The sequence below is a fragment of the Abramis brama genome (genome assembly GCF_963993115.1).
Source record: "Abramis brama genome assembly, chromosome: 13".
Lineage (NCBI taxonomy): Eukaryota > Metazoa > Chordata > Actinopteri > Cypriniformes > Leuciscidae > Abramis > Abramis brama.
The window spans coordinates 31,514,664-31,533,585 of NC_139975.1; the positions used below are offsets into that span (position 1 = coordinate 31,514,664).

The 18,922-nt window shown below is 38.2% G+C and overlaps 1 protein-coding gene across 1 annotated transcript; it reads left to right on the forward strand.

Annotated features, from left to right (window-relative positions):
• Nucleotides 1–8,268: 8,268 nt before the first annotated feature.
• LOC311094707 (E3 ubiquitin-protein ligase TRIM35-like) lies at nt 8,269–16,594 on the forward strand. The gene is made up of 6 exons (XM_084132831.1): nt 8,269–8,857; nt 9,754–9,849; nt 9,962–10,192; nt 10,310–10,332; nt 10,414–10,532; nt 15,664–16,594. The coding sequence occupies exons 1-6, from the start codon at nt 8,462–8,464 to the stop codon at nt 16,200–16,202; spliced, it is 1,404 nt and encodes a 467-aa protein (XP_083988957.1). The 5' UTR covers nt 8,269–8,461; the 3' UTR covers nt 16,203–16,594.
• Nucleotides 16,595–18,922: the final 2,328 nt, after the last annotated feature.

The window sequence follows — 18,922 nt, forward strand, 5'->3', positions numbered from 1 at the left end:
CCACACAGGCTGGCTCCTAAAACACAGGAGATATGAATTAAAACTCCCCTTTCACATCACATAAACCTCAGCGGTTGGTCTAAACCAAACTCAAATAGTAACATCAATTACAGACATAAACAAGAAATCAGTTCAAAACAGAAAAATCAGTATAACCATAAACTTAAGATTTGCATAACAAAAGTAAATCATAAGCAAAACAGCAGGTCCTAGACGTCAGAGGTCCACATAGGGGAGCGTGCCTATGTTCCCACAGCCCCATGTTCCCACAAATGGCCTACCCCTGACCCCACCCCTAAACCTACCTGTAACTGGGGTTTAGACAAATCATAAAAAAAAATTCTTAGAAATGTGGGAACATAGGGCTGTGGGAACATAGGGCTGACCCCCCACAGAGAACTCCACAAAGAAAGATCTGCCAAATAAAAAAAACAAAATATAAATACCAAACAAACCATACTCAAATCTGAAATACAAACCCAAATAAACTACTTATGACGCAAATCCCATACAGCGTCATAAACATTCAAAATACACAATTGTTAGATAACCAAATAATTATACATAAACATTTATCAGTGAAATCATCCTAAAATCATCCACACACACACACACACCTCTGCCGTAATCCAACAGTGGAATAGACTGGGTGACACAGCTTGTTGCTATAGGCTAAACACGGCCTTGTGACACTAGCCACATTAATCACCCACGCGCTCACACTCGTGTATCAAGGATTTCCTCCCTGCGTTCAACACAGAATCAACAATATAAATAAACTAAACATCTTTATACATTACAGCAAATCCCAAACTCACACCTCGCTATGGCGCTTCGGGGTCACAACACCGGAAGGAGACGGAAGAGAAAATGTCAGGAAGTTATGCCGGCCTACTAACCTTTGCGCTATTTATAGAGCAAACTAAAAACACGCCCCACCCCGTACACAATCCTTATTCACTCGGTCATATACAGATGAGACATTTGCTCAAAATGTTTTCCTCCCCCTCATATGTTCCCAGGGGTAAAAACTTTCTCAAGATGATCCGGAATATTATGGGTACTAGTCACGAGGCATCTACATATTATTCCTTTCTTATTAGTCAGATGGGCCAAAATATTAGTTCTGCGGTTTAGATAATTTGGGAAAAAGATTTGGGATGCTCATTTGATGATGAGGAATGGGGGAGGTTCACTGGTAATGTAAAATTGATGTCTAAATCTAATTGGAACACGTCTCATACAATTTAAAATTTTACACAGATTCTACTGGACACCCAGAAGGCTGTTTAGAGCAGATTTAAAGGGTAATCCTGAATGTTGGCGATGCCAGAGAGGGGAAGGCAACCTATTTCATGTCTTATGGCAATGCTCAGAAGTCCAGTTTCTGGAGAGAGTTACACAACTATATTTTAAAGATATCACAGACCCAGTATGATTTTTGTCCTAGTTTATACATTCTTAGTTCTGCCTTTAATTCATGTTAAAAAAATGAATCACAGTGGATAGAGAGTTGCATCATGCTGGGTAGACATGTGATTGTAAAAAACTGGAAATCTTCCGGCCTCCGATTTTTGCGTGGCTTTCGGATTTAGGGCAGGTCGCAGCCCTTGAAAAACTCTCCTCAGTTTGCATGGGAGGATTGATGTTTTTTTTTTTTTATATAAATGGGGGAAAATTTGGCATTTCTGTAACCCACAGTAGTAGTAACGTGGTGAGACGAAAATAAACATAATGGTCATGGTGAATATGATTTAAGTTATAGCGGGAACTTATGGTGCTGGCAACACTGGTCAACTTTTTTTTTTTTTTTATGTATTTTCTTTTATATATATATATATATATATATATATATATATATTTCATATGCCAAGTACATTATTGTTTATATAATTTCTTGTTTGCAAATGAGAAAATCAATAAAGTACAAATCATAAAAATATATATACATATATATTTAATAATCACTTGAATTTCTAAGTGAATCTGAACTGTATTTCAGAAAATCATCAGATCATTCAGCAAACTTATAATGAAAAGTCTATTCCGCATGGTCTGTTTATGTAATAGGATACAATTAGGGTGACCATCCGTCCCGTTTTGGGTTGTACCGCACAACATTTTAATCCCTTGTCCTGCCCGTCGAAAATGTCCCGCATTTTCATCAGTCTGTAGGTTTTTAATTATCATATTAAGAAAACGTGCATTCTCTTGCAAAATGTGGAGCGGTGATTCGTTCCATGTGTTCTCGGTCAGAAAACAAAAAGATAATTTGGTAAATTTAAATTTAACAGAATTTATCAACTTGTTGCCTGCTGTGGTTGTTTTAATTCACATCCTTTCTAAAAATATGAACGTTTTTGGTTTAATATATTCTTAATATATAAGACTGTCAATGATCTAATTTCATGTTTTATATTTTATTTGTTCATTGTTTATTTTGTTGGATTTTAGTTGGAGTTGGTCAGAACTGTTGGTCAAAAAAAAAAAAAAAAATATGTATGCATGTATGGATGATGCCTGCTGCCTTTGGGCTCAGTGATGTTGAATTTAAATGACATGTAAAATAAAGACATGTTATGTTACATAGTGATGTAATGGTGTTTTCTGGAAGGAACTAAAGAACAAAGAATTTATATCAGCTGAAAGGCGGAATACAAATGTTTTTATTAAGTTAGATAAACATTATATAACAGTTTCAGGTTATGTTTTGGTGTTGGTAACATGTCCCACACAAACTTATAATCATCCCACATTTGGTTTGGTTGATGGTGGTCACCCTAGTTGCATGTCTTCTCTGATCAAGTCCAAAAACCAGTCCTCTCTGTCTTGCTGCCTTCGTGCTGCTGGTGCTGGTGGTGCTCCTGGTGGTGCTCCTGCTGCTGCTGGTGGTGCTGCTGCCCCTTGCTCTTCCTCACGTGGGCACCCATTGCTGAACTCGGCCCTGGTGTTTCCTCAGGGATTGAGGCAATGAGGATGGGGGGTTGGTGCAATGCCTCTGTCCCAACACCTCATCCATGAGGACAAACCAGGTCCAAGTTTCAGCAGTGGGTTTCCCACTCACACCCTCACCTGTCCAAGTCCAAGGACACTTGCAATCCTAAAGGCAGAGCAAATGAACCATGGCTTGTTAACAACAACACAATACATTTCAGCAAAGATGTGTGTATTAACTTTCTTTGTATTTATTTATTTTGGAAGTTGTTGCATCATTATCTTTATTATCATTATCTTTATTATCATCATCTTTATTATCATCATCTTTATTATCATCATCTTTATTATCATCATCTTTATCATCATCATCTTTATCATCATCATCTTTATCATCATCATCTTTATCATCATCATCTTTATCATCATCATCTTTATCATCATCATCTTTATCATCATCATCTTTATCATCATCATCTTTATCATCATCATCATCTTTATCATCATCATCATCTTTATCATCATCATCATCTTTATCATCATCATCATCATCATCATCATCATCATCATCTTCATCATCATCATCATCATCATCATCATCATCTTCATCATCATCTTCATCATCATCTTCATCATCATCTTCATCATCATCTTCATCATCATCTTCATCATCATCTTCATCATCATCTTCATCATCATCTTCATCTTCATCATCATCATCATCATCATCATCATCATCATCATCATCATCATCATCATCATCATCATCATTATTATTAGCAGCATGGGAGTTACCTTCCCCAGCAGACCCATTTTCTCCAGAATTGCTCTAAAAAAGCAGAAAAGGGTACTTATGAAAAATATTAACACAATGGTGCAATCTTAACATTAATGCATTGTTAACACTGCAAAGTATGACACATCAGGACATGCATACAAAATACTTCAGAAAACATATTTCTGGATACTCAAATTTGGTTAAAACCTTTGTAGACATAGCTTGCATGACAACACTACAAAAACACATAAAAGTGAAACCCCATTGCCTTATCTACTACTTTTCTTATTGTTAATAATATTAGCACAAGTTTTGCCTCAAACCACCTGACAAATGAAGCCATGCAATGGTGACGAAGGAGTTAAGATGAAATTTATAAGAAAGAAAAACTTGTTGCTTTTAACTCTGGTTTCGCTAGCTATTTGAGTAAATGAAAACAATACTTACATTTAAATGTGAATTTGCTGTCCACCACCGAACTCTAGTCTCAGCCTCCTTTTAAAAACAAAACAAAAATGCTGTCATCACTGGCGCGCAATGACTTATAGGGTAGGATAGGCCACTAAGAATTCCTTTTATGTATCCTTCCTTTGTCAGGTCCAGGATTTGAACCCAGAGTGTGTTGCTGGAAACCCAAGGTTCTAACCACTGTTCTATGGGGCAGTGTGGACCCAAGTGGCAGATAATCACAAGAGGCAGGTTAGAAGGAAAAACTTTCTTTACTAGTTTTCTTCCAGAGCAAACACAAAGGATCCAGCATAAGTGCTGGGTTGAGCAAGGTACAAAATCCACACTGGATGATGCAGGCAAAAGTGTCCAAAAACATAAAACAATGTTTACCCGAGAAACTGGTCAAAAAGGTCTGAGCAAAAGTCTTTCAGGGTAGACCAAACAAGAAACACAAAAGCATAGGGTAGGCAAGAGACCTTCAAGACTGAGCTAAGATACAAGCAAATGCAAGTCTTTAAAAAAATACACCGGTTAACTCTAACTAGCTAGGCACAGGTGATTTCATTGAACCAATAATGAGCATAGAATTAGGAGGAAGATGTGGAAGGCCTTGTGCTCTCAGTCTCCCTCTGCTGGACAGACTGTGGTTTGACATCCTTTCACGGGGGAAAAGAAGGGTGCATTTGGTGTCGCTTTTGAATCAGGGTAGCCTTCGTCGCGCCGCGATGACGCAACCGCCCTTCGAAAACGGCCTTCGAAGGATACAGAATTGAATTGGGAGGGGGCTCAAGATGGCGGAGAGAGGAGACGCATTGTGAATAGTTCAGAGTAGCAAAGCCTTGAAAATCAACAGAATGAACTTTTAACTCAACAAAACCCTGAAATATCAGATGTAAAACCGTAGGGAACTTATAATAATTCAGAAACGTGTGAGTGACCCTGAGCACCTCCTGGAGTACGATATTGCAGACCATAACATGGCTAGCACAAAAGCTAATGCTAAATTGAAGGCTCTCCAAGAACACGACTATGGTGGTCCAGAAAGGATGGAAACTAACACCAGAGGAACCAAAAACACCTTAGCATCTCCTTCCAAACCACCAGCACCACAGAAAAAGTCAAAACCAGACGATGTCGTGACTGCTGGAGCCCATGCTGAAGACGCCTCTAATGCTGCGATCCTGGCTGCTATCGGCACTCTTTAAAACATGATGCAGGACTTCAAAGCGGAGCTTAAGCAGAACACGCTGACCATAGCCAACATCGCGAAAGCGGTAGAGTTTAACTCTGCCGAAATCAAAGAATGTAAAGAACAGTGCCAAAGACTGCACGTCAAGGTGAAACAACTCAAAGAGGAGAACACAGATCTGGGGAAAACAGCAGCAGAAGTGGAAAAAAGAACTGCAGAGTTGGAGCTGTGGTAGATTTTTCCCTAAACCTATCTGGGTCTCGTCTACAAATCGACGTCCCCTTACGTCTACTGTCGACGTTTAGTCTATCTGGGTCTCGTCTACAAATCAACGTCCCCACTCAATAAGTCACCTAGTCTAACTTGTTTTCCCTTACTAACTAGTTTTCTTGCTGCGCAGCATAAAATGACAGACAAACTCTAGCAATTGTCTTTTAAATGCTTTAATCACGGCTGGGAGAGTTTCTCGAGCAGTTCTCAGAGAAATCTCACCCACATAGAAAAATACATCAGGTTATATAGGATAAAGACATGACGCACAGAAACCAAATCACCTGCCTAACTCATGACTTTAATATTGTCATCTTCTATTAATATAAGGAAGCAAGCCCCCCTCCTTTTCACCCTCTGTTAGTGGCATATGCAAAAACACAGAAAAAACACAAGTAAAGGTTAAGAGTTCTGTTGATTACTCAATATGTCATGGGACAGGATAGACAGCATATTCTTGATTCTGTTATAGTCAGCATTAGACAAATTTTTCCATAACTCAAATAAACAAGAACAGAACGTTATAGTACAATGTGTTTCCAAGTGTTAGAATGTTAGACCTAGAAAGAGGAAGTAAAGTTTATGTGTTATTTATTAATTAATTTATTAATTTATTTGCTTTTGGTGTTCTGTGGAGTGGGTAAAACTGTTTTTAATGGCAGGCTAGCAGATACTGTTGACTCGCGCTAGCCTAGCACCGGTGAACTATGCAACTGGAAGGACTGAATGAAAAATTTTGAAAACTTTCTCCACTGATAAATAACACCCAGGCTAACTTGGAAATGAGGTCTGATGTCCAAAATCCTGAACCACCCCTTTAAACTGTATATGAAATCCTTAAAAACTCTGAAAGGTCCTAAAGCACAAAAAATATTTGATACCCTAAAACACTTCCCAACTGAGGTTAATAGCTGAACAATGACTGAATTCTCCCCTTATGTTATGTTATAATTTCTTACTGTTTTTCTATTTAAATTTGTTTATTTTAATGGTTCTTTTTCCTATTATAAATCATCCTTATTTTTGTTACTAAGACTACATATATATTTCCTGTTTGTATTAAGAGCTGCTCCCTCTGGCTATATCTTCTCTGTATCCTATTCTGAAGAAAAGGATTTTATGCAGCCATGTTTGCTTGTAAATCTTGATATTTTCAATAAAAAAATAAAAATAAAAAAATAATTGAATTGGGACAGCCTTCATCACTCTGCGGTGACGCAATCGGCCTTCAAATGCGGCCTTCTGAGGATGCAGCCTTCACATTTGGACACAGCTAAGATGTGTCTTGTTTTTGTTTCATTATTGCTGACAGGATCCTTTTTTTTCCATGTTTCTGAACAGATGGGATGCATTTCCCTTTTCTGACAGTAGATGGCAGGGTTGCTCAAGCTCTCACGCCACACAGTTAAAGGTGAACTAAGTAACTTTTTTACCTTAACTGAACAGCTTCGGAGTCATTGGAATGGTTATATTACTTATTTCGGGTTGAATGGTGGTCGTTTCGCACCCCCCTGGTGCCCGTGAGCGGAAAATCCGCACTTGCAAGTTTGAGTCGGCGGGCCGCCGGCCGCCGCGTCAGGAATTATCTCGTGGTATCAGGTCTCGCGATGTAAACAATTGCTTTACGGCCAAAAGAAATCTGCTAAAATGCTGTCATTATTGCGCTCCCTCACGCTGTTCGAACCCGAATGAAGAAGACGTTTTAAAGAATGTCCCATCTGCTTTGATGTCGTTGATCTACTAGCCTCTGGTGTCTGAGAATCGCCAAAGAGTTTTTACAACAGTGTTGTCAAATATCTATTCTGAAGCTGTGGGGGGAGCTCTAGAGAGAAACCTGCGAGCAAAAAGCGAGAATACAGCGAAGAAATCCTGAAACTACTGAGCCCTGCTTTAATAAACGCGACTATAGGCTGACAGACAAGACATAGTAGGATACTTTCGATATGAAACAAAGTCTCAGCCTTCAAATTTTGTATGTTTTATTACGAAAAAAATGCATATTGTGCATGCAATTGTGTACAAATCAACCTTTAATAATAATGTACCAGCTGACAGAGTTCACTGTGCAGTTTACCACATAAGATTTTTCTCCATGAGAAACATTTACATATTTATGTATATCCAAATGAATAGATATTGAATCGAAATCGATTCGCAAACTCAATGCTCACTCCAAGCTGAACTGGAAGATGGTGATGCAAGTTTTCCTACCGGCTTAAAAAAAAAAAAAAAAAAAAACATAAAAAAATGGCAGAAATAGGAAGAGTAGTATGCTAGTATGATGTTCTGAAGTCAGCAACTGATAACATCCATGTCCCCCCCACCCACACACACACACACACACACACACACACACACACAACGACGGTCTATCTTTGTTTTATAGTATTCAATTCTTTTATAATGTTTTTTTATGCTACAGACTCTCAGTTGATTCTTTATTCAGTTCTTTGTTTCCAGAATATGCTTGAAAGCACACATAAAATAAAGATAAAACTATACATGTCAAGTCATCTTCATTTATATAGCGCTTTTAGCAATGTAGATTATTCCAAAGCGGCTTTACAGTGATAAAAATCCAGTCTATACATCCAGTCTGTCTTCAGAAACTCCACCCTCTTACAAAACCTAAAAGGAAGTGAGTCATTATTTCTGCCTTTCAGTTTTTCTGAAAGCTAAAACAAGTCAGTGTTGTGAAGAACAGAGGAGGACACTTTATTTCATAGCATTTTTGTTTATTTCTGAATGAAACCAGATTTTGATTGTTATTTACTCTTTAAACCAAAGTTCAGAAAGTGAAAGTAAATTGTAGATCATTGGATCTTTTACAAGAAGAGGAAATGGATTCAAAATCTGTGGAAGAGCTTTCTTGTCCTGTTTGCTGGGAAATCTTCAAGACTCCTGTTATTCTGTCCTGTAGTCACAGTTTTTGTAAAGAGTGTCTACAACAGTTCTGGAAAACTAAGAAAACTCAGGAGTGTCCTCTCTGCAGGAGAAGATCATCAAAAGCTGAACTTTTAGTTAATCTCATGTTAAAAAACTTGTGTGATTCATTGATAAAGAAGGGAAATGAGAAACGTTCATCAGGATCTGAGGAGATCTGCAGTTTACACAGTGAGAAACTCAAACTCTTCTGTCGGGAGGACAAACAGCCTGTGTGTTTAGTGTGCAGAGACTCAGAGAAACACACCAATCACACATTCAGACCCATCAGTGAAGTGCTTTCATCTTACAAGGTAAGACAAATATCTCTAATTTCATATGCTGAATACAGTGCTAAACATAGAGTATTATTTGTGTTTACAATAGACCAGTATTTATTTTTACTCAGACTAAATCTCTGACTTTCTACTGATATAAAATTGACCTTTTATATTTATTTAGGGCCTAAATTTATTCACCATAAATTTGTTTCCTCGCCACAGCCAAACCGTTTGAGATATCAAAAATCCGTCCGCAATTTAGCATCCTCAATGTCTTGACTTCATGCTGACCGAGTTTGGTGAGGATTGGATAAATTCCCTAGGAGAAGGACATCAAATTCCACAGCATGCGTTTCCAAACAACCCATAATAGCCGACTTCCTGTTGGGCTGGCGGAAAACTTAGAGCACGAAAGTTATTACTCGAATCCCTCACTATAGCAAAACCGTTTGAGATGTTTAATATCCGTTCACAATTTAGCATCTTTAATGTATTTTCATCATGTTGAAAAAGTTTGGTGTGAATAAAATAAACAGTTAGGAGGAGTAGCTAAAAACTCTGAGTCTGTAATATCCAAAAAATCCACATTCAAACCAAAATATCTGACTTCCTGTTGCTAATGACTTTAAATTAGAATTTGAAGGCCCAAACTTTGACCTTCTGATGTTCAAATCTTCTTGAATGTAACAGCATTGGCACGAAACATAGAAAATAGAAATGTCATGGGTTATTAATATTTTTTCATTAATATGTGATTAATTACAAGACACACCAAAAAGTGACTGATACTAACATACTTTCTCTTTCTGTATTTGTATTTGCACAACCACAAATTTACAACTACATGGATATAATAATTAAGAATTGGCCATTGAAAAAAAAAAAAGCACAGCTGCATAAATTTCACAGATTTTCATCTTAACCTGTAGGAGGAATTTAATACAGCACTGACATCCTTACAAAACAAGCTCAAACATGGAGAAGAAATGAAGAAAAAGTGTGATAAAACTATTAAACACATCAAGGTGAGGATATAAAGAGTTAAATACTCAACATTCACACACAGAGTTTATTATTGACATTAGTGGAGTGTGTGTTCATACAGCGCTGACTGAAGTGAATGTGATTCGATTTCAGTCTCAAGCTGAGCACACAGAGCGTCAGATTAAAGAAGAGTTTGAGAAGCTTCATCAGTTTCTCAGAGACGAAGAAGAAGCTACAATCACTGCACTGAGAGAGGAAGAGGAGCAGAAGAAGCAGAGGATGAAGGAGAAGCTAGAGGAGATGAACACACACATCTCAGCTCTTTCACACACAATCAGATACATGGAGGAGATGATGAAAGACAATGACGTCTCATTTCTAAAGGTGACAAATAAATCTGGCTTCATTCTTTGTGCAAAAAACAACTTGTATAGAGAGACTCATTGACACGGAGAGTGTTTGATAAGATATTAAAATGTTTTCAAACTCTATATTTTCCAGAACTATAAAGTCACGATGGAAAGGTGAGTGAGCTGCTCATATCTCTTCTCTCAGTGGATCTGAACTCAAATTCACTGCAGTTCTGACTCCTGAATGTTCCTCAGAGTCCAGATCTCACAGCCGGATCCACGGATGAGTTCTGGAGCTTTGATTCATGTGTCGCGTTATCTGGGTAACCTGCCGTTCAGAGTCTGGAAGAAGATGCTGGAAACTGTCCAACACAGTGAGTCTCAGCAGATTTGACACCAGTGCAGAAGATAGTTCACATATAAAGTCAAGTCATCTTCATTTATATAGCTCTTTTAACAATGTAGATTGTTTCAAAGCAGCTTTACAGAGACAAACGTATAATTTATGTTAACAGTGATTGTTTTGGCTTTATAGCGGTTCTTTAATAAAGTTATTTTCCAGCTAAAGTTAGTTTTGATTGATTCGCTTCCGTCGCAACGATCATTTGTTATTAAATTAGGGGCCGCTAAGATGACACCATTCTCTCTACACAGACTTTAAACGCGAACCTGTGATAAACGCTGATTGCGTTCACATGCATATTAAGAATTGGTTCTACATTAATGTGTGTTTGAATATACAGTATGTGCGCAGGTTTGTGATTCCCTACAAACCAAGCCTAAACAAAGTACTGGGCTTTCCTTATAAATTTTGATACAGAATTTTTTTTTTTTTTATCACTTCGGGGTAGGTACGCAAAACGAATTTCCCGAAAACGGAAACATGGTAAAGAGTGGTAAAGGGATCCTCCATAGGGAGAGACTAGTTGGCGCTTCAGCACTGCGTTGTCATCGGGTCCAGGCGAAGATTCTGATCTGGATACGGCCTGGATCTGGCAGGCTGCGGGAAAACCTCGGATAAACAAAGACACTAAAATTAGCAAAGATGCCATTCTTCTTATGATGTAAATAGTATATCAGGATTTATAGAAAGTGTTCCCGGTTCCGGCTGACCTAATCTATGCAGCCTAACATTGAATTATAGAAGTCTATAATGTATTATGTGAATGTTAGGTCAAAGAGATGTGTCTTTAATCTTGCTTTGAACTGACTTAGTGTTTCTGCTTCCCGGACAATGGTAGGAAGACTGTTCCAAAGTTTTGGTGCTAAATAGGAAAAGGATCTGCCGCCAGCAGTTGATTTTGATATTCTAGGTATTATCAACTGGCCGGAATTTTGAGATCGCAATAGACGTTAAGGACTATAATGCGTTAAGAGCTTGCTCAAGTACTGTGGAGCTAAACAATTTAGTGCTTTGTAAGTAATCAGCAATATTTTAAAATTCATACAATGTTTAATAGGGAGCCAATGCAGTGTGGACAGAACGGGGCTAATATGGTCATACTTCTTGGTTCTGGTAAGAACTCGAGCTGCTGCATTTTGAACCAGCTGTAGTTTGTTTATTAAGCGTGCAGGGCAACCACCCTGTAGAGCATTACAATAATCTAGCCTTGAGGTCATGAACGCATGAACTAATTGTTCTGCATTTGCCAATGAGAGCATATGGCGTAATTTAGATATATTTTTAAGATGGAAAAATGCGGTTTTACAGATACTAGACACGTGACTTTCATATGAAAGGTTGGTATCAAAGAGCACACTTAGGTTCCTAACCGACGACGAAGACTTGACAGAGCAGCCATCAAGTGTTAGACAGTATTCTAGGTTATTACGTGAGGAAGTTTTTTGTCCAATAATTAGAATCTCGTTTTTTTCAGAATTAAGAAGTAGGAAATTACGAGTCATCCAATTTTTTATATCAGCTATGCATTCCGTTAGTTTTATGAATTGGTAAGTTTCGTTCGGTTTTGAAGAAATATACAGCTGAGTATCGTCAGCATAACAGTGAAAGCTACCATATTTTCCGGACTATAAGTCGCACTTTTATTCATAGTTTGGCTGGTCCTGCGACTTATAGTCAGGTGCGACTTATATAATCAAAATTAATTCAGACTGAGATGAACCAAGAGAAAACATTACTGTCTACAGCCGCGAGAGGGTGCTCTAGTTGGCGGAGTTGTTCAGAAGCAACACCAAGGATGAAGAAAATTCAATGGATTCAGTGATGTGGAATGAGATTGCGGTGGGTTGGTGAACTTGTTTACTGGTGACTTGCTTGTTGGACTCACTGGCTTATGTTAATTTAGCCTATTCAGCCTCCCATGTATATGTTCTTTATGCTATTGTGTAGCTGAATAACTGTTAATGTGTTGCGTTAACATACCGGACACCTACTCAGCCTGTTGTTCTGTGTGCTACTGTGTAGTTGAATAACTTGCCTTTCCAGATTAAATGACTGTTCTTGGTCTTGAATTTTGTGAAATCAATTTCTAAACAAATGCAACTTATAGTCCAGTGCGACTTATATATGTTTTTTTCCTATTCATGACGCATTTTTTGACTGATGTGACTTATATTCCGGAGCGACTTATATTCCGGAAAATACGGTAATTCCATGTTTCCTAATGATATCTCCTAATGGTAGCATGTACAGAGTGAACAGCAGCGGTCCTAGTACTGAGCCTTGTGGTACGCCATACTGAACTTGTGATCGATGAGACATCTCTTCGTTTACTGCTACAAACTGATAATGGTCAAATAAGTATGATTTAAACCATGCTAATGCAATTACACTAATGCCAACATGGTTTTCTAGTCTATTTAAAAGAATGTTGTGGTCAATAGTATCAAATGCAGCACTAAGATCGAGTAACACTAATAGAAAGATACAACTACGATCGGATGATAAGAGCAAATCATTTGTGACTCTAATGAGAGCTGTCTCGGTACTATGGTACGGTCTAAATCCGGACTGGAAATCCTTGCAAATATCATTTCTTTCTAAAAAGGAACATAGTTGTGAAGATACTGCCTTTTCTACTATCTTTGACAGAAAAGGTAGATTCGAGATCGGCCTGTAATTGACTAATTCTGTAGGATCAAGTTGCGTTGTTTTAACAAGCGGTTTAATCATAGCCAGCTTAAAGATTTTCGGTACATATCCTAGTGACAAAGATGAATTAATGATATTAAGAAGAGGATCTAGGACCTCTGGAAGCATCTCTTTTAGTAGCTTAGTCGGTATAGGGTCTAACACACATGTTGTAGATTTAGATGATTTAACGAGTTTAGTAAATTCTTCCTCTCCTATAGCAACGAATGAATCAAATTTTTCTTCAAGGAGACTACAATGCACTGCCTGACGCGATACTGTAGTAGACGGTTGCATAGTTATAATTTTGTCCCTGATATTATCAATCTTGTTAGTAAAGAAGTTCATAAAGTCATTACTGCTGTGTTGCTTGGAAATTTCGGTGCTTGAAGCTTTCTTTTTCGTTAGTTTAGCCACCGTTTCAAATAAATACCTAGGATTATGTTTATTTTCTTCTAATAGGGTTGAAAAATAAGCAGATCTAGCAGCTTTTAAAGCCTCTCTGTAAGCAATAGAGCTCTCCTTCCATGAAATGCGAAATACCTCTAGTTTTGTTTTCTTCCAGTTGCGTTCCATTTTTCTGGCTGCTCGCTTAAGGGCCCGAGTGTGCTCGTTGTACCACGGCGTTGGACTATTTTCTTTAATCTTCTTTAAGCGCAACGGAGCAACTGTGTCTAAAGTGCTGGAAAAGAGAGAGTTTAATGTTGCAATATCAAGTTCTTCTAAGCTATCTGGGATGCTGAGATGATGAAACTGATTAGGAAGATTATTGATAAAGCAATCTTTAGTGGCAGAAGTGATAGGTCTAACATATTTATAACATGGAGTCGGCTTTGCAGCCTTGGCTAAGTGTAATTTACACAAGACTGAGATGTCATCGCTCTGCTGCAGAATTTCAACGGTATCAACATCTATTCCGTGTGATAATATTAGATCATTACAGTATGATTACGACGATGAGTAGGTCCTGACACGTGCCGTCTAACTCCAATTGAGTTTACAATGTCTTTAAATGCCAAACCCAATGCATCTTTTTCATTATCTATGTGTATATTTGTTTGCCCCAAAAACTTTTCCAATTGTCTATGAATTCTATATTATTTTGCGGACACCACTGAGACAGTCAGCGATTCAGTGAACACAATCTACTAACTATCTCATCACTCCTGCGAACAGGAAGGGGCCCAGAGCAAATTACAGTGCTTGACATCGTACTTGCGAGTTCACACACCTCTTTAATATTAATTTTGGTGATCTCCGACTGGCGGAGTCGAACATCATTAGTGCTGACGTGAATAATGATCTTAGAGAATTTACGATTAGCATTAGCCAGCACTTTTAAATTTGCTTTGATGTCAGGCGCTCTGGCTCCCGGCAAACATGTGACTATGGTGGCTGGTGTCTCTATTTTCACGTTCCGTGTGATCGAATCACCAATTACTAGGGCACAATCAACAGAATTCTCAGTGTGTGTTTCACTGAGTGGGGCAAATCGATTTGTTATGGTAATCGGAACGTAAGAGTGTTTTTTTGATCCGCAACTAGAGCGATCCCTCACTGTCACCCAGTTGCCCGGCTGCGCAGGCTCTACTTCAGCCAGAACCGAGTCATGTAAAGAGTTCACTATGCTAGGCGCATCCAAAGCAGTATCTAAAGGTCTAGCACTCTTACTATCCTCAATTAAAGTTTGGATGCGTGTCTCTAGTTCTGAAATCTTCTCCGTCAGCCTAACTGACTCCTTGCATTTATCACATATAAATCCTATATTGCCGACAGAGAAGGCTATGCTAAACATGTGACATGAAGTGCAGGTGACAATAACAGGACAAGACATTACGTTTGTTGACTGATTCTTACTCACCTGAGCTTTTTATGAACTCAAAGGTGCGAGAGAAAAATAAATTAAAAATAGCTGAGCGCACGGGTGGCGCGTTAACAGGCTAGTGAATTACTAGCGTGTTGTGCTAGTAGTAACGGAAGCTAGCGATGTCAGGTTAATCTGAGATGTTGGGTAAACTGTATTTAGTAGTAGTATAAACAACTAGAAATACGAGGCTAAGACGGAGCTTACAGCACAATAAACACACACAATATCAACGTTTGATAGAAATATATGTAATAATCACTTGAATTTCTAAGTGAATCTGAAATGTATTTCAGAAAATCATCAGATCATACAGCGAACTCATAATAAAAAGTCTATTCCTCATGGTCTATATTTATGTATTACGATACAATAGTGTATATTGATGATATTAAAAATGAAGCCTCAATCAATTATGACAGTAACTGAGAGACCATTGTTAAGATAATGTCATTTATGATCTCTTTCAACAAAGTCTTTATTTGTGTTTTACATTTATATTTCTAATACATCATTTTCATCCTCTAATCTGATATTATTCTCTTTGCAGCTCCATTGACTCTGGATCCAAACACAGCAAATCCTCATCTCACACTCTCTGCTGATCTGACCAGTGTGTCGTACAGACGTGTAGGTAAAACACATCCTGATAATCCAGAGAGGATTGATGAGTATGCATGTGTCCTGGGATCTGAGGGCTTTAACTCAGGAACACACTGCTGGGATGTGGAGGTTGGAGACAATACACTCTGGATTATTGGAATAACCACAGCATCAAACCAAAGGAAGGGAGATTTCTTTGACTCTAATGTCTGGCGTGTGCGATACATGAACAGCAAATACACCTCACAATCCCCAGAGCAACCCGTCACTGTCTTTACTGTTAAACAGAAGCTTCAGCGTGTGAGAGTTCAGCTGGACTATGACAGAGGAACAGTGTCATTCTCTGATCCTGTACACAACACACATTTACTCACATTCACATCCACCTTCAACGACACAGTCTTTCCATTCTTATTTAATCGCTGCACAACTCCTCTGAGGATCTTACCAGTTAAACTGTTTATTAAAGCAGAAAATCACAGTTAAATCTGATTATGCTTATGAAAGCTTTAGCATTAAGTTCTGCCAGGAAGACTTAATTGTTACGTCACTCTACCTTTTTATCTATCCAATCACATTCCAACACTTGTGGTATAAAAGATCGGTACTTACTCATGTTTGAGTTCGCAGATGCTGACGCTTCAATTCACCACCATCCTCCCCACCTCCTCCAAATTGAATCCTTCCCTCCATCCTCCTCACCACCACCACCAGGATGGTCCCTTCCATACCTCACAGGGGGTCGGCTGCGCCCCTGCCTTGATCTTCAGGCAGGATATGCAGAGTCCGGACCCTCAGATTGCGAGCTACGGATGGGGCCTACGCCAAAGAACTTTATTGCTTGCTGGGTTGCTAATAAATGGATAATTGTCACAGTATTTATTCTCCCGAGTCTTTCTGGTAGAACTAGATTAATTCAGTTTTGCAAATTATGCTTCAATAGCAACACTGTAATAAAAGGGTCTCACTAATCAATCACATATGTAAAATTTAGAGCCAACTTAACCCTTGTGTGTCCTTAAGGACATTTTTGTCTTTAGAAAAAAATGTCCTGTGTTAATGCCAACTTCATCCATTTTGGCACAAGTGTTTATTTTTATTGGAATTTTCTTATTTTACTCTCATCTTATTCTTTCATGAATCAATTGTACACTAGTAACACAACATATTTACACTCAGGACCTTATGGACAAAAATATCCCCACAGAAAACTAAATTTCTTTGTTTTCTTTTTTATCACAGGGCCATTTAGCAAACAAACATTTAACATTTTTATTCCGTTGGTAAAGATACAAAAATTAAATTTGGACTTTTTCACAAGATGGCGCCATTTTCTCAGGTTTGGCCTATAAAGCAAATACTCGCTTTATTCATGTTTTCTTCTTCTGCGTATTTGCGTATCAATTGGATAAATGATGCCGTTAATAAGACTGGGGGTAAAACCTGTACTGATTACCAGGGCCCCAAGGGGAGAGAAATGCCCTTGAAAAGTCTGGAATATATTTTATTTTAAGAGGCAGTGTAGAGAAAAAAATCTCTGATAGCCGAGGCACTCCTTAATTAAAATGTCTTTATTGCAAAAATGACATGTCCTAACTGGACCACTTTAAAATGCCCACGCGTAGCGGCATGGGGCCTTCTTCAGGGCATAGTGAAGCAGATAAAAAACTGATCTTATAATGACAAAGACACACAGGTAGAAGCAAACACACAGGTGCTGACAATCAGTGTTGAAGGTCTGCAGGTAATTGCTAGGACACGCCTCTCACACGGTTCTCAGCACTAAAGCTATTAGTCACAATAATAGACAGAAACACAGGCAACAGATAGCGTGCATATATATTCATGCATACATTGCTAGGGCACGCCTCTCACTAGTGATGGGCAGATCGAGGCTTCGTGAAACAATGAAACAGTTGAAGCAAATGTGCCATATTGTGTCGAGGCTTCGAATCAATCCGACACCCGTCTCAACGGTGACACCTAGTGGTCACTTGCAGGTGTTGATCTGAAACAACCTTGACAACGAGCCATTCAAAATGTGTGTTTTTTTTATTATTGTATTTTTTTTAATATGTGAAGCTTGTAGAGTTGTGACGTTCGCGAACGAACCGATTCTTTTGAACGGCTCATAAACATGAACGATGGGAGCCGAGTCGCGGCTGGAGGGGAGCCGTTCTTTCTGTCGTTCTTTTTTTCCTATGCGTGTTTCACACAGATGCACACAAATTAGCTCCTCCGCGAGACAGAACAGTTATAGGGGGAGGGGCGCACCCAGCGCAGGGGTGCTGGAACTGCTTTGTATTTATTTACATTGCATTTTGTGTTCATTTAAAACTTGAAGGGGCTGATCTCTTATTTGCAAAGTTTACAGTAGTTATAGTAGTAATAGTGGACTGTACGTAGACATTTCCATTTTATTTATTCTAATTTTATCTACAGTATATGTCTAATACTTTAAATATTTTTTGTTATCTATCAAAATGTTCTTTTGTGATACTGTTCTTGTATAGAATTTTTTCACTAAAAGCTGTTTTGCACAGACATTCATTGCAGCCCACTTTGTTATTGTTCATTTAAGACTTGAAGGGGCTGATGTCCTATTTGCAAAGTTTACAGTAGTAATAGTAGTAATAGTGGACTGTATGTAGACATTTCCATTTTATTTATTCTAATTTTATCTACAGTATATATTTAAAACTTTTCTATCAAAATGTTCTTGTGTGATAACAATGTTCTTGTGTGGAAGTGTTTGTAGTAAAAGCTGTTTTGCACAGAAATTCATTGCAGCCGGCTTTGTTTTTGATGTTTATTTGTGAGTAGGTATTGTATGAATAACATAAGTCAACGTAGCTTTACACATACACACACTTTGTACTAAAGGTAAATCCAAAATAGTGATGTCACTGTCTAAGCAGAGGGATGTTGTGCAACCCTATGGAATATAGTCCACACATGACAAATGAGGTAATAATCAATATTTCAGAATAATTCAAACTCAGATATTGGTGTGTGATATCTGAGTTTTAATTATTTGACTACAAATCTCACCTCATTATTCCTCCCAGTGATTATTTCCAGGATAAATTGAGATGCCCCCAAGCTGGTTTCTTAAAACTGACTAAATATTTAAAAAGAGCCAAAAGAGCCGTTCTTTTGAACGGCTCTTTGAAAGGAACGGATCGCCAAGATCCGGATCCCCTCAA

Excerpts from the sequence above, each read along its gene's own strand:
- LOC311094707 (XM_084132831.1), top strand. The coding sequence starts at position 8,462 with ATGGATTCAAAATCTGTGGAAGAGCTTTCTTGTCCTGTTTGCTGGGAA. Across the intron at positions 8,858-9,753 it reads AAGTGCTTTCATCTTACAAG|GAGGAATTTAATACAGCACT; the intron begins GTAAGACAAATA and ends CTTAACCTGTAG. Across the intron at positions 9,850-9,961 it reads AAACTATTAAACACATCAAG|TCTCAAGCTGAGCACACAGA; the intron begins GTGAGGATATAA and ends ATTCGATTTCAG.